General features: G+C 43.1%; 1 protein-coding gene across 1 annotated transcript in view; it reads right to left on the reverse strand.

The window, feature by feature from the left end:
- Window positions 1–20,415, reverse strand: part of Smyd1 (SET and MYND domain containing 1) — a 50,920-nt gene that overhangs the window by 13,463 nt on the left and 17,042 nt on the right. The window contains exons 2-4 of the mRNA XM_059256709.1: window positions 18,724–18,900; window positions 16,904–17,117; window positions 15,312–15,442 (exon numbers count right to left, since the gene is read on the reverse strand). Of these exons, the coding sequence (XP_059112692.1) occupies window positions 15,312–15,442; window positions 16,904–17,117; window positions 18,724–18,900 (522 nt within the window). The remainder of the gene's footprint in view (window positions 1–15,311; window positions 15,443–16,903; window positions 17,118–18,723; window positions 18,901–20,415) is intronic.

A 20,415-nucleotide genomic window follows, 5' to 3' on the forward strand; every position in this document is an offset into this window, starting at 1 on the left:
ATCCTCTGTAACATACATGCTGAGCTGCCGCCATCTTGGCCCGTTCTGTGCTAGACCTTAAGCCCCTTGTACATTACGCTTCCATTCAATGGTTCAGCCTACAGTATGTGGGGAATTTATGCTCACTGAAGACCACCAAAGGAATCTGAATATAAAAAGGCAGGGGCCATTAACCTGATTCACTTTTGTGCTTGTTGGAAGGTGGTGCTAACTGGTTGTTAGCAACAGTATCTCTTTCTCTTTTCCTTCCTTTTCTTTCTCTCTCTCTCTCTCTCTCTCTCTCTTTGAGACAAGGTTTCTCTGTGTAACCACCCTGGCTGTCCTGGAATTCGCTCTGTAGACCAGGATGGCCTCAAATAACAACAGTATCTTAATTTTATGCATTTATTTATTTATTATTTCCTTTCAGCCTAAGTATGGCCCTCCAGTTACTCAGAAAACTACTCACCTTACTGTATAGTAATACAGAAGGTGCTGAAGTTAAAAGGCCCCTGAACAACCGACACCCGTCCAGCTAAGCCAGCACAGTGCCTCTCAGCCATGCGCTTTCCACCACCACAAAGTCAGACTGCGAGAAGAGAAGGAGGAAGAGGAGGAGGAAGTGGTGGCAAGGCCTGTAAGCTCAGTTCTCAACCGTGTTCCGGTATCCCCAGAAGCCCGGAGTCCCACTGCCGGGCAGAGAGTCTTGGTCAGCACCTACCAGAAAGACTGCCAGGCACCATGTGAAAAGCAAGATCGCAGCACCCCAGAGAGATTCAGAGGCCCCCCTTCCATGTCTCCTGAGAAGATAAATGAAGAAGCAACTACTGAGTGGCAGGGATGTGTGGGCCCAGATAGCTGGGGTGACTACTTAAGATTCCAAAGCCTGTCCCATAAGTGGAAGGCATGTACTAATGTCGGGAGCTGCGTGGGAGTGTAGCTCAGTAGAACAGTGCGTACTAAGCGTGCATGAAGTCTTGAGCTGGCTCCCAGCACTAAAGACAGGGAAAGAGAGAGAATGAATGTGTATAAAAACAACTGAATGGAGCCTTAGAAAGCCTGAATGCCACCCTCCTGTTACTCCGTTGTCCCCTTTGAAAGGGTCAGGGAGAAAGGGTAAGGGCATTATTCATATTCTGTCTTAGAAGATCCAGTTAAACTCCATATCGCAGAAAGGAATCTGCATGTACATGTTACTGATAACACTGTTCTGGGGTAGCCAGGACTGATACACACAGCCCAGATGCCCACTGAGCAGTACAAGGTCAATACTGGCACCCTAACTAGACCCGGTATTTCATGAAGTGCCTTGGTCCAAACGTCCACAGAATGAGTGCAAGGAATGACACCAGAGAGGCTCAGACATCATCAGAGGAGTGGTGACCACTGACTTGAGGGCAAGACTGAGCTCCAGAGTGACTGATTGCCTGTGTTCCTCCCACCCACGTTATAACCTCCAGGCAGACATGGCATCTGAATATGCGGTCTGCTGCCTTTGCGGCCCATTGGCTGTCTGGATAGAGCCCGGTTTAAATGTTAATCCCTAGTGGTGCCCGGCAGCTGGAGCTCTGGCATTCCAGGGACACTTGCCAATTTTCACTAAGAGCTGTAACTAAAGTGATAAAGGACAAATCGGGGAGGAAGAGTGTGTGACCCTGCTCACGACTCTGCAGAAAATCCTGCTATTTCCAAGCTGTAGAGGACCCTCATTTCACAAAGAAGGCTGTGGACATTAGAGAAATAAGTCATTTCCCTCAAGATCCCAGAGCACTAGGGAGACAGCCAAGATTAGCATTCAGATACCCATTGTGCACTTCAGACTGACGCCAGATAGTTTTCAGCTGCCTCCGGGGTCTGTGATACATGGAGAAGGGCCTTGTTTTTAGGGCTCCACTAATGTTCTAAGATGTTCTATGTGGGCCACTCATGGGCCAGTGAGGACAGTGGATGGCTAGTGCCTTAATGCCATAGGAAGGCAAATTGGGAGCATTCTTCTACTGAGTTATATCCCCAGCCTCCATATTCTATGTTTTGGGTGTGACATGGTGGTATGTCATGATCCAATGTGGTTCAGTAGCAAATTGGTTGGTACTTTCAGAAACTCTGATTCCCATGCAAGACCTAAGTATCTCAAGTTATTTAAATAGTGTGGGGTGGAAAAATCAAGAGCGTATGAGTGTGGTGGTGCATGCTGTAATCCCAGCACTCTTGAAGATTATGAGTTTGAGGTCATCCTGGGCTACATGGGAAGCTCAGGGCCATCCTGGGTTATGCAGCAAGACCCTATATCAAGAAAGAAAGAAAGACAGAAAAAGAAAGAAAGAGAGGGAGAGAGAGAGAGAAAGGAAAGAAGGAAGGAAAAAAGAAAGAAAGAAAGAAAGAAAGAAAGAAAGAAAGAAAGAAAGAAAGAAAGAAAGAAAGAAGGAGTGGGGAGCAGATAAGGAAAAAAGGAGTAGAAAAATGAAGGAAGACAAGGAGGAAGGAGAAGGCACAGTGCTGGAGGATGTCTTTCTGTATGCTGTGAATATATGTTGTTCCCATTGGTTGATTAAATAAAGTTTCATTGGCCTATGGCAAGGCAGCTTAGAGGTAGGCAGGAAATCCAAGCAGTTATACAGAGAGAAGAAAGGAGAGGGGAGAGAGAAAGAGAGACGCCAGCCTGCTGCCCAAGGAGCAGCATGCCAGCAGAGCTGTAAAGCCACGGCCACGTGACAACATATAGATTAATAGAAATGGGTTGAGTTAAGTTATAATAGCCAGCTAGCAAGAAGCCTGACCCATATGCCATACAGTTGACAATTAATATAAGCCTCTGTGTGTTTTTACTTGGGACCACGTGGGCTGTGGGACACAGGTGGGAGAGATTCATCCCAACCGTGGGGCTGGGCAGGACCGGAGAAACTTCTGACTACAGCACAGGAAGAGAGGGAAGGTAGGAAAAAGAAGGTTTCCAAAAATGAATTAACTTTATACCACTTAATTATGCCTATATACCACTTAATATGCCTATAATCTCAGCTACTCCAAAGACTAGGCAGTAAGTTCAAGGCCTGCCTGGACAACAGAGGCAGATTAGTGATGGGTGGTCTCAATAAAAAATAGAGATGGAGCTGACGATGTAGCTCAGGGGTAGACTGCTTGTCTAACAGCTGAGGCCTTAGGTTCGATGCCTAGAACTGGAATGAAGAAAGAGAGAGCAGAGGTGAAGGAAGAGGAAGGAGGGGATACATAGATCCCCATCCCATTTTACACTAGAGATGCTTCTCAGTACAGAGCAGGGTGTGCCCCAGTAAGTCCATGACACACTGAAAATACTGTAAGCGCATATTTAATACGTCTCATGTACTTAGCTTTGCTGCCATGAATGTGCTCAGAGCACATTCAATAGGCCATAGTCTGGCAAAATCAGCTAGCACAAAGCCTGTTTTATAATGAAAAGATGGATGTCTCCCATAGTTGTTCATCGCTACACTAAAGGTGACAAATGTCACAGTTATAGCCTTACATACTTGTTGTCATCATAAAGCATAAAAACTGTTAAGTCAAACCACCTTTCGATAGGAACTGTCTATATTCAGAATCATGGGTTGAGAGATGAACGGTAGTTAAAGTAATCACTGCAGGAGCGAAGCACTGGAGGCTTAGCCCGGCTCCTTCCTCCACCCGCTTCCTGAGGCAGGTCTGATTCCTCCCGAACTGCAGACCCATCCATCTCCAGGACTCTACAGTTCTATAGCGGAGCTAACCAAACTGCAAGCAAGCTGCTCATCCAAGTGTTTCTTTTCTTTTTTTTTTTTTTTTTTTTTTTTTTGGGTTTTGAGACAGGGTTTCTCTGTATAGCTTTGCGCCTTTTCCTGGAACTCACTCGGTAGCCCAGGCTGGCCTCGAACTCACAGAGATCCGCCTAGCTCTGCCTCCCGAGTGCTGGGATTAAAGGCGTGCGCCACCACCTCCCGGCCCAAGTGTTTCTTAAAGACATCAGGAATACAGCCAAGCGCCAAGGAGGCTTAGAAGTAGGGAGCTCTGGAGAGTTGCTTTCTTGCTGTTGTTTATTTTGTTATTTTTTTTATTGTATTTTGAAACATGGTCTTATATAGCTCAGGCTGTCTCAAGTCCATTTTGTACCCTAGGATGACTTGGAACTCCTGATTCTCCTGCCCTACTGCCCAAGTGCTCAATTGCGTGCTTTCGACCTTCACACTAACCGGTTTGGAACCCTAGCCTGGGACATGGTGAGAGCTGTCTAAAGTCACAAGCAGTACACACAGACACAAATAAACCCACCACTCCAGCTTCTCACGCCAAAGCCCAAACTTTGGAATACAACATTTTGTTTAAATTCAGAGACCACTTAAAGGGTTTTTAAGCCCAGCCCAAGCAAAAAACAAAAACAAAAACAAACAAACAAACAAACAAAAAACCTATGTGGTCATCATTAAAAAAAAAAAAAAAGTTCAGGGGACGTGGAATTTGGGATAACCTAAATTTGTGTTTCCAGGCCATGGTCACTCAAAATGGCTCCAGAATAAACTATTTCTTATCCCTTTTAAGAGGAGAGCTGTGTGTTTTTAAATCAATAATTATGGAGCCACAACATGAGATTCTGAAAATGATCCACTTTTCACCAGAGGAATCACCTGAACAGAAGCCAGGTACAGGCATGGACCCATTGAGTTCAGACCATCTGCTGGTACTTCTGATGAATCAGTCTGCTTCCATCTTAGGCTTAAAGGCCATCTTAGAGTAAAGACAAACTAGGTTCATTCCTGTTTATGATTAAACCTCTGTTTCTCAAGGATTGGGCTGTGCCCCACCTGTAACCCTAACTACAAATTGTTCTGTACTGCCTGTTCCAGGAAACAGCAACCATGTCCTTTTTTTCAAAAAGTTGTAATGACCGTCTTGAAAGCCCACCTTTATTTCAAAAGGTTACTATGACTAACTATTGTTATGACTACCTTATTACCTTGTTACAGCCACCTTGCAATGATGTCTTTGTTTCAAAAGGTTGTTAAAAACAACTTACTGTGTTTACATTCTGCTTCTGTAACCCTGTGTATTCCACCCCCCCTTGGAAACCCCCTACTCCTGAGATATAAAAGCCTTGTCTTCCTCACATCCAATGCTGACCTCTCAAACCCCATCTTAGGGGGAGGCAGCCTGTGTACACAAATATAAAAGCTTGCTTTAACTAACTGTTTGCTGTAATTCACTTGGCCATGATGGTTTGGGTCAGAAGTCTTTACCCTCAAATCTTTGGCATTAACAACTTCCTCAGGTAAACTGTTGGTGAGTTCTTGGGTGGTGGAGGGGGTGGGTTCTAGACTTCCCTTGGCTTGCTCAGTAGTCCATTTTGTTTCGTTTGCGCTGGTTAACAAGGGTCCTGCTTTGAAAGATGCAGTTTGTGGTCTGCTTTCTAAGTATTTGGTTGAAGCATCTAGGTTGTTTGCTTGCTTTGAAAGTCTAGACATTTGGTTTAGTTTGTTGGCTTGCTTGCCTTTGGACCTCTGAAGGCATTTTGGATTCTGACTGTTTAACTTGTTTTCAGTATTTTGTTCCCTTTTGGAATTTTGAAGACATTTTGGCCTTTGTTTTGTTTGTCTTGGTTTTCACTGTCATTGAAATTTTTTGATTTATTATTATTCAGCCCTCGTCTCCTGACACTCCTCAAATTCATAGTTCTGTGTTTTTCTGCTGTTTTTCCTGTGACCCTACCAGGACTTTAGCTTAGGAATTTTATGAGCGTTCACTGATAAAGATGCCAAAAATAAGAGGCACTTGTTCCCTCCCCCAAAAACATGTGGTGATGTCAGGGGCAATACCCCATGGTGCACAATGACCTATGGGGAAACCAGACAAACAGGTCCCATTCCTGGGTTGAAGGAACTGTATTGGCTCGCCCAAGAAGACACATAATGGATTGGTCACCCAGTGTCTTGAGCCCCCTCACATTTCTATAAACGTGTGGTGTCCTGAAACCCAGTGGGACAGGGTCTCAGGGTAAATGCTGAGAAGGTCAATTTCAAAAGCAGCATGTAAGACTGACCCAAACCACATATTCCCTGGTTAGCACGGACAGGCAATTTTTTAGGAGAAAAGAAAAACATATATATAAAACTATGGGGAACAAGGGTTCCAAAAAGGAGGAAATGTTCTCTGTCAGGCACTCTAGCTTTATATGAGATCGTCACTAACATGCAACTATTTGGAAAATGGGGAGATCTAAAGATAAACATTTGTGTCTTAGTTACTAGTCTGTTGCTGTGAAGAGGCACCATGACTAAGGCAACTTATAAAGTAGGCAGTCGTTGAGGGCTTGCCCAGAGTTTCAGAGGGTTAGTCCATGGCCATCATGGCTGAGAGCATGGTGGCAGGCAGGCACAGTGCCAGAGCAGTAGCTGAGAACTCACATCTGGTCCACAAACTGCAGGCAAAGGGAGACAAAACTGGGCCTGGCATGGGCTTCGTAAACCTCAAAGCCTACGCTGACATCACCACACTTTTGGGGAGAGGGAACAAGTGCCTCTTGTCTTTGGCATAGGCCACACCTCCTAAACAAGGCCACACCAGCGAACTGGGGACCAAACATTCAAGTATATGGCCTGTGGGGGCATTCTCATTCAAACGACCACACTTTATTACCTCCCAAATGGTTTGTTTTGCATGTTTAACCAAGTCCTAAGCAGTGAAGTTTAAAAAAAAAATTACCAACAGGCACTCTGCTTTAATTGAAACATAAAGTATCTGTCAGAAACTGGTAACACTGGTAATTCATAATAAAGAGGTCTTCAAAAAAAAAAAACTCTACATGTGTGTTAAATTAGATGCTAAAATTGAAAATTATTGTTTTAGATTTTATATGAAAACACAGGGTGACTTCTAGAGGCAGTGCCTCCTCTCGTCTCCCTGGGGCCTTGCTTTGTCCCCTGCCGGTCTTATACTTTTCCTTGAGCAGCTTTTTCCCTTCTAATTCTCACATTCACAGTTAAGTGCTCTTATTATACAAACTAGTCGTAACCTTCCTTAAAGACAAAAACCTCAGTCTGCCCTGAGTCGAGGTCCCTCCAGCTTAAGGGGCCTCCTGGGGCAGCTAAAGATAACCAATGAAGCTACGTCTGCTCCCCTCAGCATCATCCCTTGGAATTTATGCTGAGAGTCCTCTTCCAGAATCTCGGTGAGTTCCCCTGTCTGTTCTTTGACTGGTGCATCCTGTTAAACATGGGTTCTGTGTTCTTTGCATCTGTTTTTCTAACAAGAAGCCCACTAAATGTTCCTAGATCCATCCCTGCTCTGCCACTGGGTCAGATGTAGTCATACACGGATTTTCTGGGGGAACATCTTCATAAAACCTGATCCCCCTCATAGCAGGGCTGGCAGATATAAAGACGTTCTAGAAGTACTCATACCTCTCAATCTGGCTATCAGACTGTTCAAAGAGTGGACCCGAAGGATGTGGGAGTTTCTCTGGGGAGAGGAAAGGGCCAGAAAGGGAACTTGTCTCCCTGAAACAGATTTCACGCAGTTCTAAGGACCTACAGGATGAGACTAAAGACCAGGTGACAACAGATCCATGCAGGGCAGAACTGCACCTTGGCCAGGACCGCGTGCCTGCACATGCATGTCCCTGTCTCTCTGGTTAAACTTTTTAAGGTCTTCAGGACCTTACAGATGGACTTGAGGCATTTGCGGGATCTCTTTGTTCTCCTTCCCCAACTTCCCAGTGTGACCTGAATTAAATAACTCTTTTTTTCTGCTTTCCACTTTTAATTTGTCTCTTTTAATTGGCCTCTTGTGGAAACGTGGCCAGACCTGGCTTTGGCACAAGCTATGACTTCCAAGTCAGGGCACAATAAAAACAAACAAAACAAAAACATGATCCCCTCAGCTATTTAAAGAGAGGGAAAGAGACCCTTAAGACTACATGACTCTGAGTCTACATGACTGAGACTACATGACTAAGTCTTTAGCACATTGTGAGGAAGTAGAGAAACTTCTCCTTTTTCTAAACTGGGAGCACTTACTGTCATGTAATTGTGTATATTTTTGGTTGTCTTCATGTGTTGTTGTGTCAAAAAAGGTTTTTAACAAACTGTGGACACTTCTCTTTTAAAATTCATTATTGCTATATGCTAAAATTGTTTTTTAGTATGCCTGATTAAAGTGCAAGTGCAGATTAAATTGGAATATTGTGATCATATATTAAGGTCTGATAAGTATATACTATTTTGTAAATGTGAGCACTCTAAATATCTTACAACCTATTACAATGATATTTTTAGGAATATTGAATGTTTCATAAACCTTTATTGATATAAACATAGATTTTGATAAGATTTTCCTCCCAAAACAGATTCTAAATATAGATACCTAAAATAGATATACATTTTTATAATGTGTAACATAAAATTCATATGATTTCTTCAAAATATTCTTAAAGAACTGTTAAATGTAAGTTTTTTATTATAATTGGACTATATATGAATTATTAGATATATATCTACTAAAGATCTCTATGCTAAGTTTTCTTTTCATAATGAGGGTTATAAAAAACATAATCCTGACAAATAGTAATGTTCAAAATCTTCATTTATTAAAATATATCATATGTATGATTACTTATATAGACTATCTGTCTACAAATGGCTGTGGTTTCTTTATTTTTACATAATGTATTTATTGCCATTATATTGGCTTATAAACAAATGCTCATGTAAACTAAAGTTGTTAACTTGGCTGAACTTCATTTTGGCTCATAGTTGAACTACAATTTTAAGAAACAGAATAATGATAAAAGACAAAAAGTGTACTTTATCAAATGTGATCACATAGGTAAAACAAACGGAGATGGTAAATGGCCCTAAAACTTTCTTTGGGACAATTAACGTGAGTTTTTAAATTTAAAAAAATTTAAATCTGGGCAGGACAGATGAATTAAGTTAAGAGCAGTGGCTGCTTTTCTAGAGGACCTGGGTTCAACTCTCATCACCCACATGGCTGGTCAGTCCCAGAATCTGGTGCCCTCTTCTGGACTCTGTGGGCACTGCATGCACACGGTGCCTAGACGTACATGCAGGCAAAACATCCACACACATAAAAATAATAAATAAATGATTTATATCTGCTTCTTAAAGACAAGACTACATAATCAAACAAATCAAACCATGCATAATCTGGCCAAGATGTGATTTCCTCGATCCTTATCCCAATTCTGGTTCTATACATGGTCTGTACTGCTTGAATATATAGATTAACTTAGAGAGGTGATTGTTCCTACTGCAGAATGCATTTTTTTCCAAGTAGACAACTACCTTCCCTTGAAATACTAAATTCTTTATTCTAAAGATTAAGAGGATAACATAGGTTTATTCTTTTAGATATGGTGTATATATATATATATGAATATATTTACATATATACGAACACAAACATTTTAAGAATTTTATTTTACCATCACTGCCTCTTTCAAAACAATTGCATAAACAAATAGGTTTTTCAAGATCCTTATTTTAGCCAGATCTCTATAAGGAAAATAACCCTTAAAAACTATTTTAATTTAAAAAACTACCTTAAGGTTTACCCAGACCTCCTAGAGATTACGGGTCACCTTAGTGTAGTACAACATGACGACATATTTTAAAAAATTACTCATCTCTGTTTTTTAGTTTAAAAAAATAATAATAAAGTTACAGAGTCCAAAGTTATATTATCCTGCTCTGGATGTCTTAGCATACTTTTGATACCTCATAAACACTAATAAAAAGTAAATGCTTTTCTAACAAAAAAAAATTCAAGCTACGTGTTATAATAACTAGAATCTTTAACAAGTAATTCATTTAAACTTGGTTGAGAAAATAGTCAATTTACTTTACCTGTGTTTATAACTTTTAGAGATCTAAGATATTGTACGTTTTCTGTGATTTAGATATAGATTTAGATATAGCCTCCTGAGCTTTCATTTAAAATTACCTCACTAGAATTGTTTCCTAAATCTTGTAATAATAATAATATTAAGATTAAAATATGTTATAGAAGATTATTTTAAAAAATATAGTTGTGACTTAGTCAAAACCAATGTAAAAGCTTAAAAAGGTTTTAAGATTAATTCAATACCCTGAGGTAAAATTAATGCTTGATTTTCTATGATATTCTTTCAAGGACTGATTTGTTTTTAGTATCCTTTTACTACATGGACATGTAAAACCTGTGATTTAATATGTTTTCCCACTTGTCAGGAGCCTTTGCTTTTGAATAGCCAGTCATTGCTTTAAGTATACATATATATATATATATATATATAATCTGTATACATATATATAATCTGTATACATATATATAATCTGTATATATATATATATATATATATATATATATATATATATAATCTGTTTCAGGAGTTATGCCTATTTAGAATATTCCAAACTCAAATAGTGACTATGAAACTTGTCTTGGTGGACAAATGTTTAAATCTGTTTATAAAATGTTGACAGCCAGGCAGCCCAAGACTTTCTCAGAGGCCTTGATGAAAGGACAGGAGAAATCGAGTCTGTGTCCTTGCCCAAGGGCAGGCTTAACAAGGTACAGTCTGCGGCTGGGGCCAGAGCCTCAAAGGAGTTAACGTTTCTATTCCTGGGAACTTGGCTTTTCTCCCTGAAGAGACTGGAGTTATCAGTCCAAAGGCCACCATGTGCTGGGTCTATGATGCCCTGGAGATATCCTGTGTTCCCTTTGCACAATACTGGTTGATCAGCTTCCTGCTGACTTTGTCCCATTGGATGGTGGCTTTCTGCTGACTCTGTGCTATTTTTCTCCTGTAAATTATTTATAAGATTCTGTACTTCTTAATAAACTTGCTTGGTATAAGACACAGCTTGTGCAAGATAACCTGACCCCAGCTTTTCTATCCTAACTTCTCGTCATCTGGTCCTCCCCATCAGGACCCTGGCACTGAGGAATGACATGTGGATCCAGGTCCATCAAACTTGATCTAGTAGATAAATAAATAATGCATAATGTTGTAAAAAATTAACTTTTGTAATATAGGAGAGAATAAATTAAGTTTTTAAAATTTAACTCTAATAATTAAAAATCAAAATTAATTGCAGAGTCTTCCAAAAAACAAAGACAAGAACCCAGATGATTCTATCAGAAAGAAAAAAAGACATCATATCAAAGACTTCATTCTGATGAAAATCAAGGACTGTATCCAGGAGACAAGAAGCTTCCCCACATCATCTGAGCACATCAGTGTGGACTTCAAAATGTTGTGTGATAGTCATCTCCAATGCCACTGACCAGCGAGTACTCCAAGGTACTAAGTAAGCATTCCTCTCACTTTTTATGTTTCTTACATATTTTTGAAATTAGTTGTTAAAAATTGCCTATGACATCCATTATTCTAGCTGTTATATTTCTAAATGATAAAATAATACTAACCTTGGTCTAAGGAAGTTAAAATACTGTGCTCTTTCATTTGATCATGCTTTTTGCTGTGACTATTTGCTTACACTAAGCCCCACCTTATTCAAAATTAATGTTTGAAAGATTCAAGCTTTTCATTGTTTTTATAAATACATATATATTATAAATCCATAAATATACATATTCTCATTGTTGAGTATAATTGGACACAACAAAACATCTAGTTTTTAAATTAAACTTTCACTCCATTTACTCTAGCTAGAGCTACCCAAAGATTTGGGTTGACTATTCTTATCCAAGTTAGACGAACGGCATCAGTCTCTAATAACAACAGCATCCATGATAGTTTACACCTTCAGGACTGATGCTTATTGATTTAATTTGTATCTAAAATGTCTTATAGTAAAACTAGCCAGGATTAAAAAATAATTAAACAATATTTACTTTTTACTAACAAAAAGGGAGACAATCCTACAATGACTCCTTCTAAAGTCCGATTTCAAACCATTTAAATGTAAATAAGATAGTTCATAGAGTACAAACAACTGTAAATACAGGGGGAAATACATAGTCAAACTCATTAAAATATGTAAATTTTGGTTATTTTAGAAATGTTTGTTTCGTGTTACCTTCACCTTATTAGGCCAAACTGTATTCTTGATTATTTAATTTTAGATATTGTCAGTCTGTGTTACATGCAAGTGTTATGTCAGACAGAAAGTATAAAAAAAAATTCAGATCCAGACCATGCTGGGTAATAGTTTTGACATGATTCTTCTTTCTTAATGTTCTTTCTTAATGTCCTTTCCCAGCTGTTCCTCTCTCCTGATGCCTGCTCCCCTGCCCACTACTCAGCCTCATCTAGATCAGATCCTAGGAATGAGCCTTCCTATCTATGAGGGACCTTATAATATTTAATAAATAATATGTGCCCCCATATGTCCAAAATGTGGTGCTTGTCCAGAAAGGGGAACCGTGAATGAAGACTCCTGTAAAGAAGCAGAGCCTGCAGAGTCTGACTGGATGGGTAGAGTTCCGGGTTGTGGAGCGGCTGGAATGTGGCAGGTCCAGAGGTTAATTACCTTATCTAGGCTAGTTCTAGCTCTCCAGAACAGCCATTCCTTGACCACCTCTGTGTCAGAACTAACGTCCTGTGACTTATAGACAGAAACCCTTTAGAATTTATTTAAGTTAATAAATAAACTAAGCAGACTATTATCTTCTATGAGCCCCAAAGCTAAGAATGTTATCAGATAGCATCTTGGGACTGTAGAAAAGCTTCCCCCACCTTACCGTACCTGCCTCTCTCCTGTACACACCAATGTATTTTAAACTTGCCTTGGTCTGTGACTTTCTTTATTCTGCGAAACTATATAAGAAAATAAAAACAAAAGCTTCATGAAACTTCTACCATATTGGAACATGGAATTTGGGGTAACCTAAAATCTATATTCCCGGGCTGTGAACACTCAAAATGGTTCCAGAATAAACTATCTCTTGCTTCTTTTAAAGAAAAAAAAAAAGTGGTTCAAAGTAAAATGTTACCTAAGCCACATGTTCATAGTTTTGATCAGTAAAAAGTATACTGCGAATATATATTTACCAAACTATCACAGCTCTGGGTGTTATTGGCTTGGATGAAAAGCTGGGTCGACAGACAATCACACAGTTCTTTGGTGGGTTAGTATTAAGCATTCTTGTTTCACGGTCAGCAGAGTTCAAGGGAGACAATGGAGTCTGGGGCTGAAATGACGAACTAGAAACTAGGAAGGTTCAAACTTTGAGGTAAAAATAAAGAAGTCAGGAGTGAAAGGCGGGGTGGGAGGTGGCAGGAGAAAGGAAACAAAACAAAACCAAGACAAGGCAAGTGGTAGGTGCGTGAGGAGGAAGCTGTGAGTTCAAGTGCGTGAAAAGTTGCCATTTGGTGAAGCCAAGACACTGCAGTGCAGAGCACAGACATCATGACAGCAGCCAAGGAGTCAGGAGGGGCTGGTCCCGGGAAGCCAGGCACGTGAGGGAGATGGGTCAGAGAAACAGGGATGTGTGAGAGGACTGACCCACCTCATCTGCGTGTGAAACATGGATTTCACTGCCTCATGACTGAAAGACAAAATAGACACCCACAGGAAATCAATACCGTCGGCTGCTCTGCCACAGCCAGAAGAGCGCACAGCATTCTGGGCTGATGCAATCAGAGTGTTGATGGTCACAACCAACTTCCTCCCTCCCCTGCCAGGATGCCACCTGGTATGGTGGAAAGCACACTGGTACGGTGGAAGGCGTTACAAAATGCGGTGACAGAGGGATCCACTACTGAACAACTGACTTCCTTTCCCATGGCCTCAGTGTTCCACTCAGAATCCCGTAATGTGGCTGTCACAAGACGACACATTTGAGAACAGACTGCTAAAAAATATAGGGATGTTGTTACTGTCCCACTGACAAGCATGATGGATGGGCGTGGCCTCTCTGGATGACTTTCTTGGGGAGAGCTCTGAATTGCATATGTAGAGCTTGCATATTGTGGTTAAAACCAGTCCACTAATACTACGTCCAGGGTTATTTCCAGTGTGGTAGGCAGACAGGCAATGACTGTAATGATCTCTTCTCTTGCACAAAAGCCAAACAAACCCAGGGAACACATGGCCACTCACAATTAGTAGATGGAAAGAAGCTACAGCAGACACCAGAGATGCCCTGCAGTAGGGGTCCTAGGCTCCCAGATCATTACACAGTGACAAGAGGGACCCCGGTTAACGGGCACTTAGAGAAGAGCCATTCCGAAGTTGTGCATGGCCAAGTACCATTCACTCTGCTAACCCGGCTAAACCTGAGCAACACACCCTCTCAGAAAGACTCCATGAGGTCTAGGTCAACTGTGCTGGAGGCTTAGAGAAACACATCCTGCTAGAAAACATTATTCTCAGAATCCAAAATAAGCTTTCCCGATCTTTGTCATCGTTCTCAACAGCTTTAGATGCTAAGGTCAGAAACAGGAAGGAAATAAGAAATCACAGTCCTGGCTATGTTGCCACTTTAACCTGATTCTCAGCTGAGACCCAGAAGTCACTGTCCCTGGCTTTGAGGAAGTTTTTCGGGGGAAGCTACTGACTGATGGCTCAGAGTTAACTTGCATGGTTATGACACCTTCTTAATGAGTAAAGGCAATGCATGCTGTTCAGGCTCCACCCTCCAGATCTCCCCAGCCTGAGCCATGCACAATCAGGCCACAGGTTATTTATTGATCCCTTTCCTCTTGTGCCCCACTCCCAAGACCCAAGTGTTTGCCCACGTGTCTTTGATCTGTGCCTTTCTGGGGGCAAAGGGCTGGACTGCATCACCCAGGTTCCTTGCTCTTTGGCTTCTGGGTGAGGTTAGCCAAGGGGAGGAGAACACGGTTGGAGCTGTTATCCCGTAAGCCCAGCAGTGACTAGCTTCTGTGCAGGCACAGTTGTACCGCACACTTCAGCCAAAGGAAACGTACCATGGCTCAGACGTTCACCGGCTGCAGCAAGAGCTTTCTCCGTCGGTCTGCTAAGTCTAGGCAAGATTGTGTGTGCTCAGCAAGGAGCCCTGTCCCTGATCCTTCCTAAATCCTGCCCACACACCGGTAAATCGTCCTTTCCTTAAATTCTGTTTGAGTAAACTATGTGAACATGCTTTCTAATTTCTTGTGAGACCTTAGCTAGCATAGGATCCAGCACATCCAGGCAGCCTCAAAGAATTGACCAGGTAGAAGCCTTCGACATCCACCCCAGGGCCTTCCTCTCCTCACAGTTAGTCTGAACCGAGACCCTGAGTCGCTGAACATTGGATATCTATGGTAGGTCGAGTCCGGAAGTCTGACTTGGGTTGAAGTCAAGCGGAAAACTGTGTCCGATCCCCACTGCACAAAGGGACAAAGGGGCACTCACTTGCCGTTGTTGAATATGACAGTGCAGTTGGGCCAGCAGTCGTGGTTCACCAGGCCCAGGTTGGGGAAGATGCCCACGCCCACTGCCTGGAGGCCTCGCTGGTCACTGAGAGTGAAACCGTTGCAGTTGATCTAGCCAGAGGACAGGAGAAGAGTCAGTCAACAGACGCATATCTAGCACAGAATATCACCCTACGTGTTGAAAGAGTTGGAAAAATAGAGGGCCCTCTGCTTGAAATAAAGGAGTCCCAAAACCGAGCCAAAAGTTGTGAATCTGGGAAAGGAACTGGTAAGGATGGGGGAAGGGATGGTAACCCAGATAGGAGGGAAGTAATAGGGGTGGGGCGGGAATAATCAGAATATATTATATGCATGTATGAAATGGCTAAATAATAAAATTGATTAAATTTTTTAGAGAGAGCCCATTCTCATCCTGAAGATGTAAACCAGAGTCTGTAAACACTTTCCTGTTTTCTATGACTTCAAATGATCCACGAGATGAGTGCCATGAGGGGAGTCCCACGTTTACCAAAGCACTACCACTTTGACACTTCCAAGAGTTCTGGCTGAATAAGGCCACAGATAGGAAGGTCGGCTCCTCAATTCATGTCTAGTCTCAGGAGTCCTTTTCAATATCCATCATTTGGTTTACCTCTCCATGCTCTGTGGTGTGTGTGTGTGAGTGTGAGTATGTGTGTGTGTGTGTGTGTGTGTGTGTGTGTGTGTGTGTCCAAAGCAAATAAGAGCAAATACTCTGAGCTAAGAGAGGTGGCACACACCTGTACCCCAGCACTCAGGAGGTGAATACAAGAGGTTTGGGAATTCAGATGTCAACCTGGGCTACATGGCAAGACACATAGATAGATAGACAGACAGATAGACAGATAGACAGACAGACAGACGGACGGACGGACGGACGGACGGATGGATGGATGGACGGACAGATAGATAGACAGATAGACAGACAGACGGACAGACAGACAGACACATAAATAGATAGAGATAGATAGATAGGTAGATAGATAGATAGATAGATAGATAGATAGATAGATAGATAGATGGATGGATGGATGGATGGATGGATGGATGGATGGATGGATGGATGGATGGATGGGACAGACAGACAGACAGATAGAAAAATGAGGAAAGAAAAAATATGGTGGGATAAAACGGCATCATTTTAAGTTTCTTTCTCTTCCAGACTTTTGGCCTTCTCTCCTCAACCTGGCCAGATTGCTTCTGGAAGCTTCTTAGTTGGATACCACCCGGTGTCACTGTGGCCCCTCTCTTATAAGAAATCATACTGGAAGATTCTAGGTTTATTTTAATGTGATATTTAGGAGTCTGCCTCTGGGTTCAGAACCAGAAGAGGCAGTAGGTATTCCTACTATACCTGAGAAGCAAGAGGGCAGACTTCATGTCTCTGGCTGCCTGGGCTAACGGCCGTTGTCATGGAAACAGAAGCCACTGTCCAGGGCAGCTGGGAGTTCCTTCCATCTGAGAAACTATATTCCCAAAGGGGAAGAAGGGAAGGTGGGAGGAGACAGACACAGAGGACAGAGCAGGGGACCTGGAGGGGACTCAAGGCCATACCACGCCAAAGATGTGTGAGATGTACTGCATGCTGAACTGCTGGCTCTGTGGGGGCCAGTACTGCAAGAATGTGTCCACGTCCACCCGAAGTTCCTTCTGCTCCTCTTCCCCAAAGTGCTCCACGTGGTTCTGCAAGTCATCCACCGACACCAGGCAGCCCTCTGTGAGTCCGGTGCCCTCTCTCTCCACCCGCCACATGATGCGGGCTGCCAGCCTGGGAAGAGAGGGGAGGACAGCATTCGAGAGACCGAGACACACTCGTCATTCATTCATTCATTCACTCACTCACTCATTCAGCAGGCACCAGTGCCTACTGCATACCAGGCACAGTGTCCGGGATGGACTTCTTTCTATCAAGATGCATCTTGCTTTGTGTGAGATTTCACTAAAACAAGAGCATTTGCAAGTCATGCTCAGGGCTATGCAGAAAGTAAAAGAGTGACGTGACGGAGAAACTGGGGAGAGGAAGCTACGGTCATCAGGGCTGTGTGAACCAGGAAATACATCTGAGCAGTAACTGGACTGGCAGGAGCCAAGTCACGTGGGGTCTAGGACACAGAGACATGCAGCATCCTGGGTCTTGGGCCTAAACCCTGAGGGAGGCAAGGCAAAATAGGACAGGAGGGGACTCTTACAACCTTTGAGTCAAACACCGAGGGGTGTACCTCACTCCCAAGGGCTTCTTTGTTGACTGTTAGACCCTTAGCGTCACACTGTCACCTGCTGACTGGGGGTTGGTGGTCCAGGCAGACATGCTCCAGCAGGGAGAGATTTCTCCTCTTGCCTGGCACAGTGTGGGCCCTATTTCTTTCTGTTGGGTAATATTAGTCTTAGAAATGTACCCTTCTAGGTTCTCCAGGTACCTGGGAATCAAAAGGTTTCTACACAGAGCATAAGAGAGAATAATGTTCAGGACAGGGTTTGGGGAAGGTCAGTAGCTTCTAAATCCCGGGGATATGGTCCCAAGAAGAGAGAACAATGGGGGACAGATGTCAAGTCAGTAACAGATGTGATCCGTGGGAGCTGTGCAGAGGAAAGCGGTTAGGAGATGAAGTTATTCAGGGTCTTGAAGAATATGACTCCAGTAGATAGAACAAGGAGGCTGGCGAGGCTGACGGAATTTCATCCTGTAGATTCCTAAAAGTTCCCAGGAGATGACTCCATTCTTGATTGTCATACCCTGTATGCCCTGCAAATGCTTTTAATTATCAGTACCCTCACCCCCTTTGCTCCTTGGTCATTCTGTCTTCTATACGCCCGCCCATATCCCAGCACCAACACCTTCCAGAAGAGCTACCAGCACTTGGGAGCTCTCAGCTGGAACTCTCGTGCTAGGTCCTGAGGTTCCTAGCAATGGCCCCTTGTGGAGGTCTGCATCATCACCTCGGGTGCCTGGGCTGCAGGAAGGACCACTGTATGGTGAGCTCAGTGCATTAGAATATCACATCTTAAAAGAGACTCATGCTGTTAAGCTGAAATGCGTCTCATCAGAGCTTCATTTTTATTCTTGTTCTCCAGAAATCAGAAACCCTGATTTTTCACAACATGTAATTGTCTAAATTTCAAAGTTTGGAAGATCAGTTTTTTAAATTAATTATTGAGGAGCTATGCGGGGCCTGTGGGCCTCTCTAGGAGCTACAATTTGGAATCACTGCTATAGACACCCAATGTCCCTCTGAGACCTAAAGGAGACAGTGGGATAAAGGCCCTGAGACATACACACTCAGCCTGGCATCCTGAGGGCTGGGAATGTTGTCACCTCCGTCGTCCCAGCCTGACATTTGGAAGTCCCACGCCCTGCCATGGGGACCAGCTCTGACCTGATGTTCTCGTTGGGCACCTTCCCGTATCTCTTGATGGCGGAACACTCGTTCTTGTGGTTCAGCCAAGCATCCTTCTGGCACGTGCGGTCGCAGTAATGGGCGAACTTGCACTGCCCGCAGCGGTGGAGTTTCTCCTGCCTCTTGAAGCAGGTGTGGCACACAAAGTTAACGAGACTGCAAGTGGAGAGACGGGGAGAATGAAGTCAAGGAGAAGTGCTGGGGCCGGACAGATGGCTCAGCAGTTAAGAGCAAATACTGCTCTTGCATAGGAGCCAAGTTAGGTCCCGGCATTCATGCCGGTGCTCAGTACCACCCATAACACCAGCTCCAGGGCATCTGCCGCCTCTGGCCTCAGAGGTCACCCACTTTCACATGCACAAACACACATTCACACCGGTTGTGGTGGCGCAGGCCAGTAGGATTTGCTGAAGAAGGCAAAGGCAGGAAGATCGTGAGTTCGAGGCCAGCCTGGGCTATACACATTCACATAATTTAAAAAGTAAAAACAAAATCATTTTTTTAAAAGAGGGAGATGCCTTTGCTCATAATTTGTTGCAAATAACACATTACTACAAACTAGGTAAGCCATAAAGGGAAGAGATCTAGCCTGGCTGGATGGTGCACCTGAAATCTCAGCACTCGGGAGACAGAGACGAGGGGTGGAGAGTTTGAAGCCAGCCTTAACAACAAAAAGGAGAAAGAAAACAGATTTACGTTGGTCCACCGTTAAAATTGTCTGCTCAAGAACTAATTTCATCTAGAAGAGACATTTAGAATGAGAACTTCATTTTGAAAAGTGGAAGTCTAAAATTCAAAATGATAAAGGCCATATTCTGAGCCAGAACTGGAACCCAGGTCTCCCATCTGCCAGTAATGGGCCCTTTCCACGTGCCCTGCTACGGTTTTGGTGCAGTTTAATGTGTGAGCTGTAGTTCCCATGTGAAGTATTAAGACAGTGGAAACAACTAGACTGTGTGTTTGGAGGTGGGGCCTTCGGGAGGGAGGGTTAATCAAGACCTCACAGTAGAGCTACTCTCCATGTATGCATTTGGCGTGGGCTACTGCAGTTCGGCTGTAGCATGCTCAGCACAGGCAAGGTCCTGGGTTCAACCCCCAGCATAGTATTAATAATAATAATAATAATAATAATAATAATAATAAGCTGCAGACATGGGCTCAGTGGATAAAAGTGTTTGCCGCCAAGCCTGATAACATGAGTTCAATCTTCAGGACTCACAAAGTAGAAGGAAAGAATTCCTGCAAGCTGTCCTCTGACCTCCATATGCACATAATGGTATGCTCGAACACATATGTACACACACACACACACACACAGACGCACACACACACACACACACACACACGTAATTTTAAAATGCCCCAGATAATCCATTTTAAAAGAAGAAAGGCTTACAAAGAGGACAAGTTTTAACTCATGGCTTCGGAGTTCTTGTCCATGGCCGGTTGGCCCCTTGCTTTTAGGCCTGTGTCAAGATGCTAACTCATGACAGGAGTGCCTGGCAGAGGCAGTCACCCACCTTCTGGCCGCTGGGCAGCAAATAGAGAACAGTGACCAGGATCTCAGCACCCCCTTCACAGGCACACTTCCCAATGACTTTGCTTCCTCCCAGCAAGCCCCACCTCCTAAAGGATCTGCTGCTCCCAGCAGTGCCACAGGCTGGAACCAAG

This window comes from Peromyscus eremicus, chromosome 3, assembly GCF_949786415.1.
Source record: "Peromyscus eremicus chromosome 3, PerEre_H2_v1, whole genome shotgun sequence".
In the NCBI taxonomy this organism is placed as follows: domain Eukaryota; kingdom Metazoa; phylum Chordata; class Mammalia; order Rodentia; family Cricetidae; genus Peromyscus; species Peromyscus eremicus.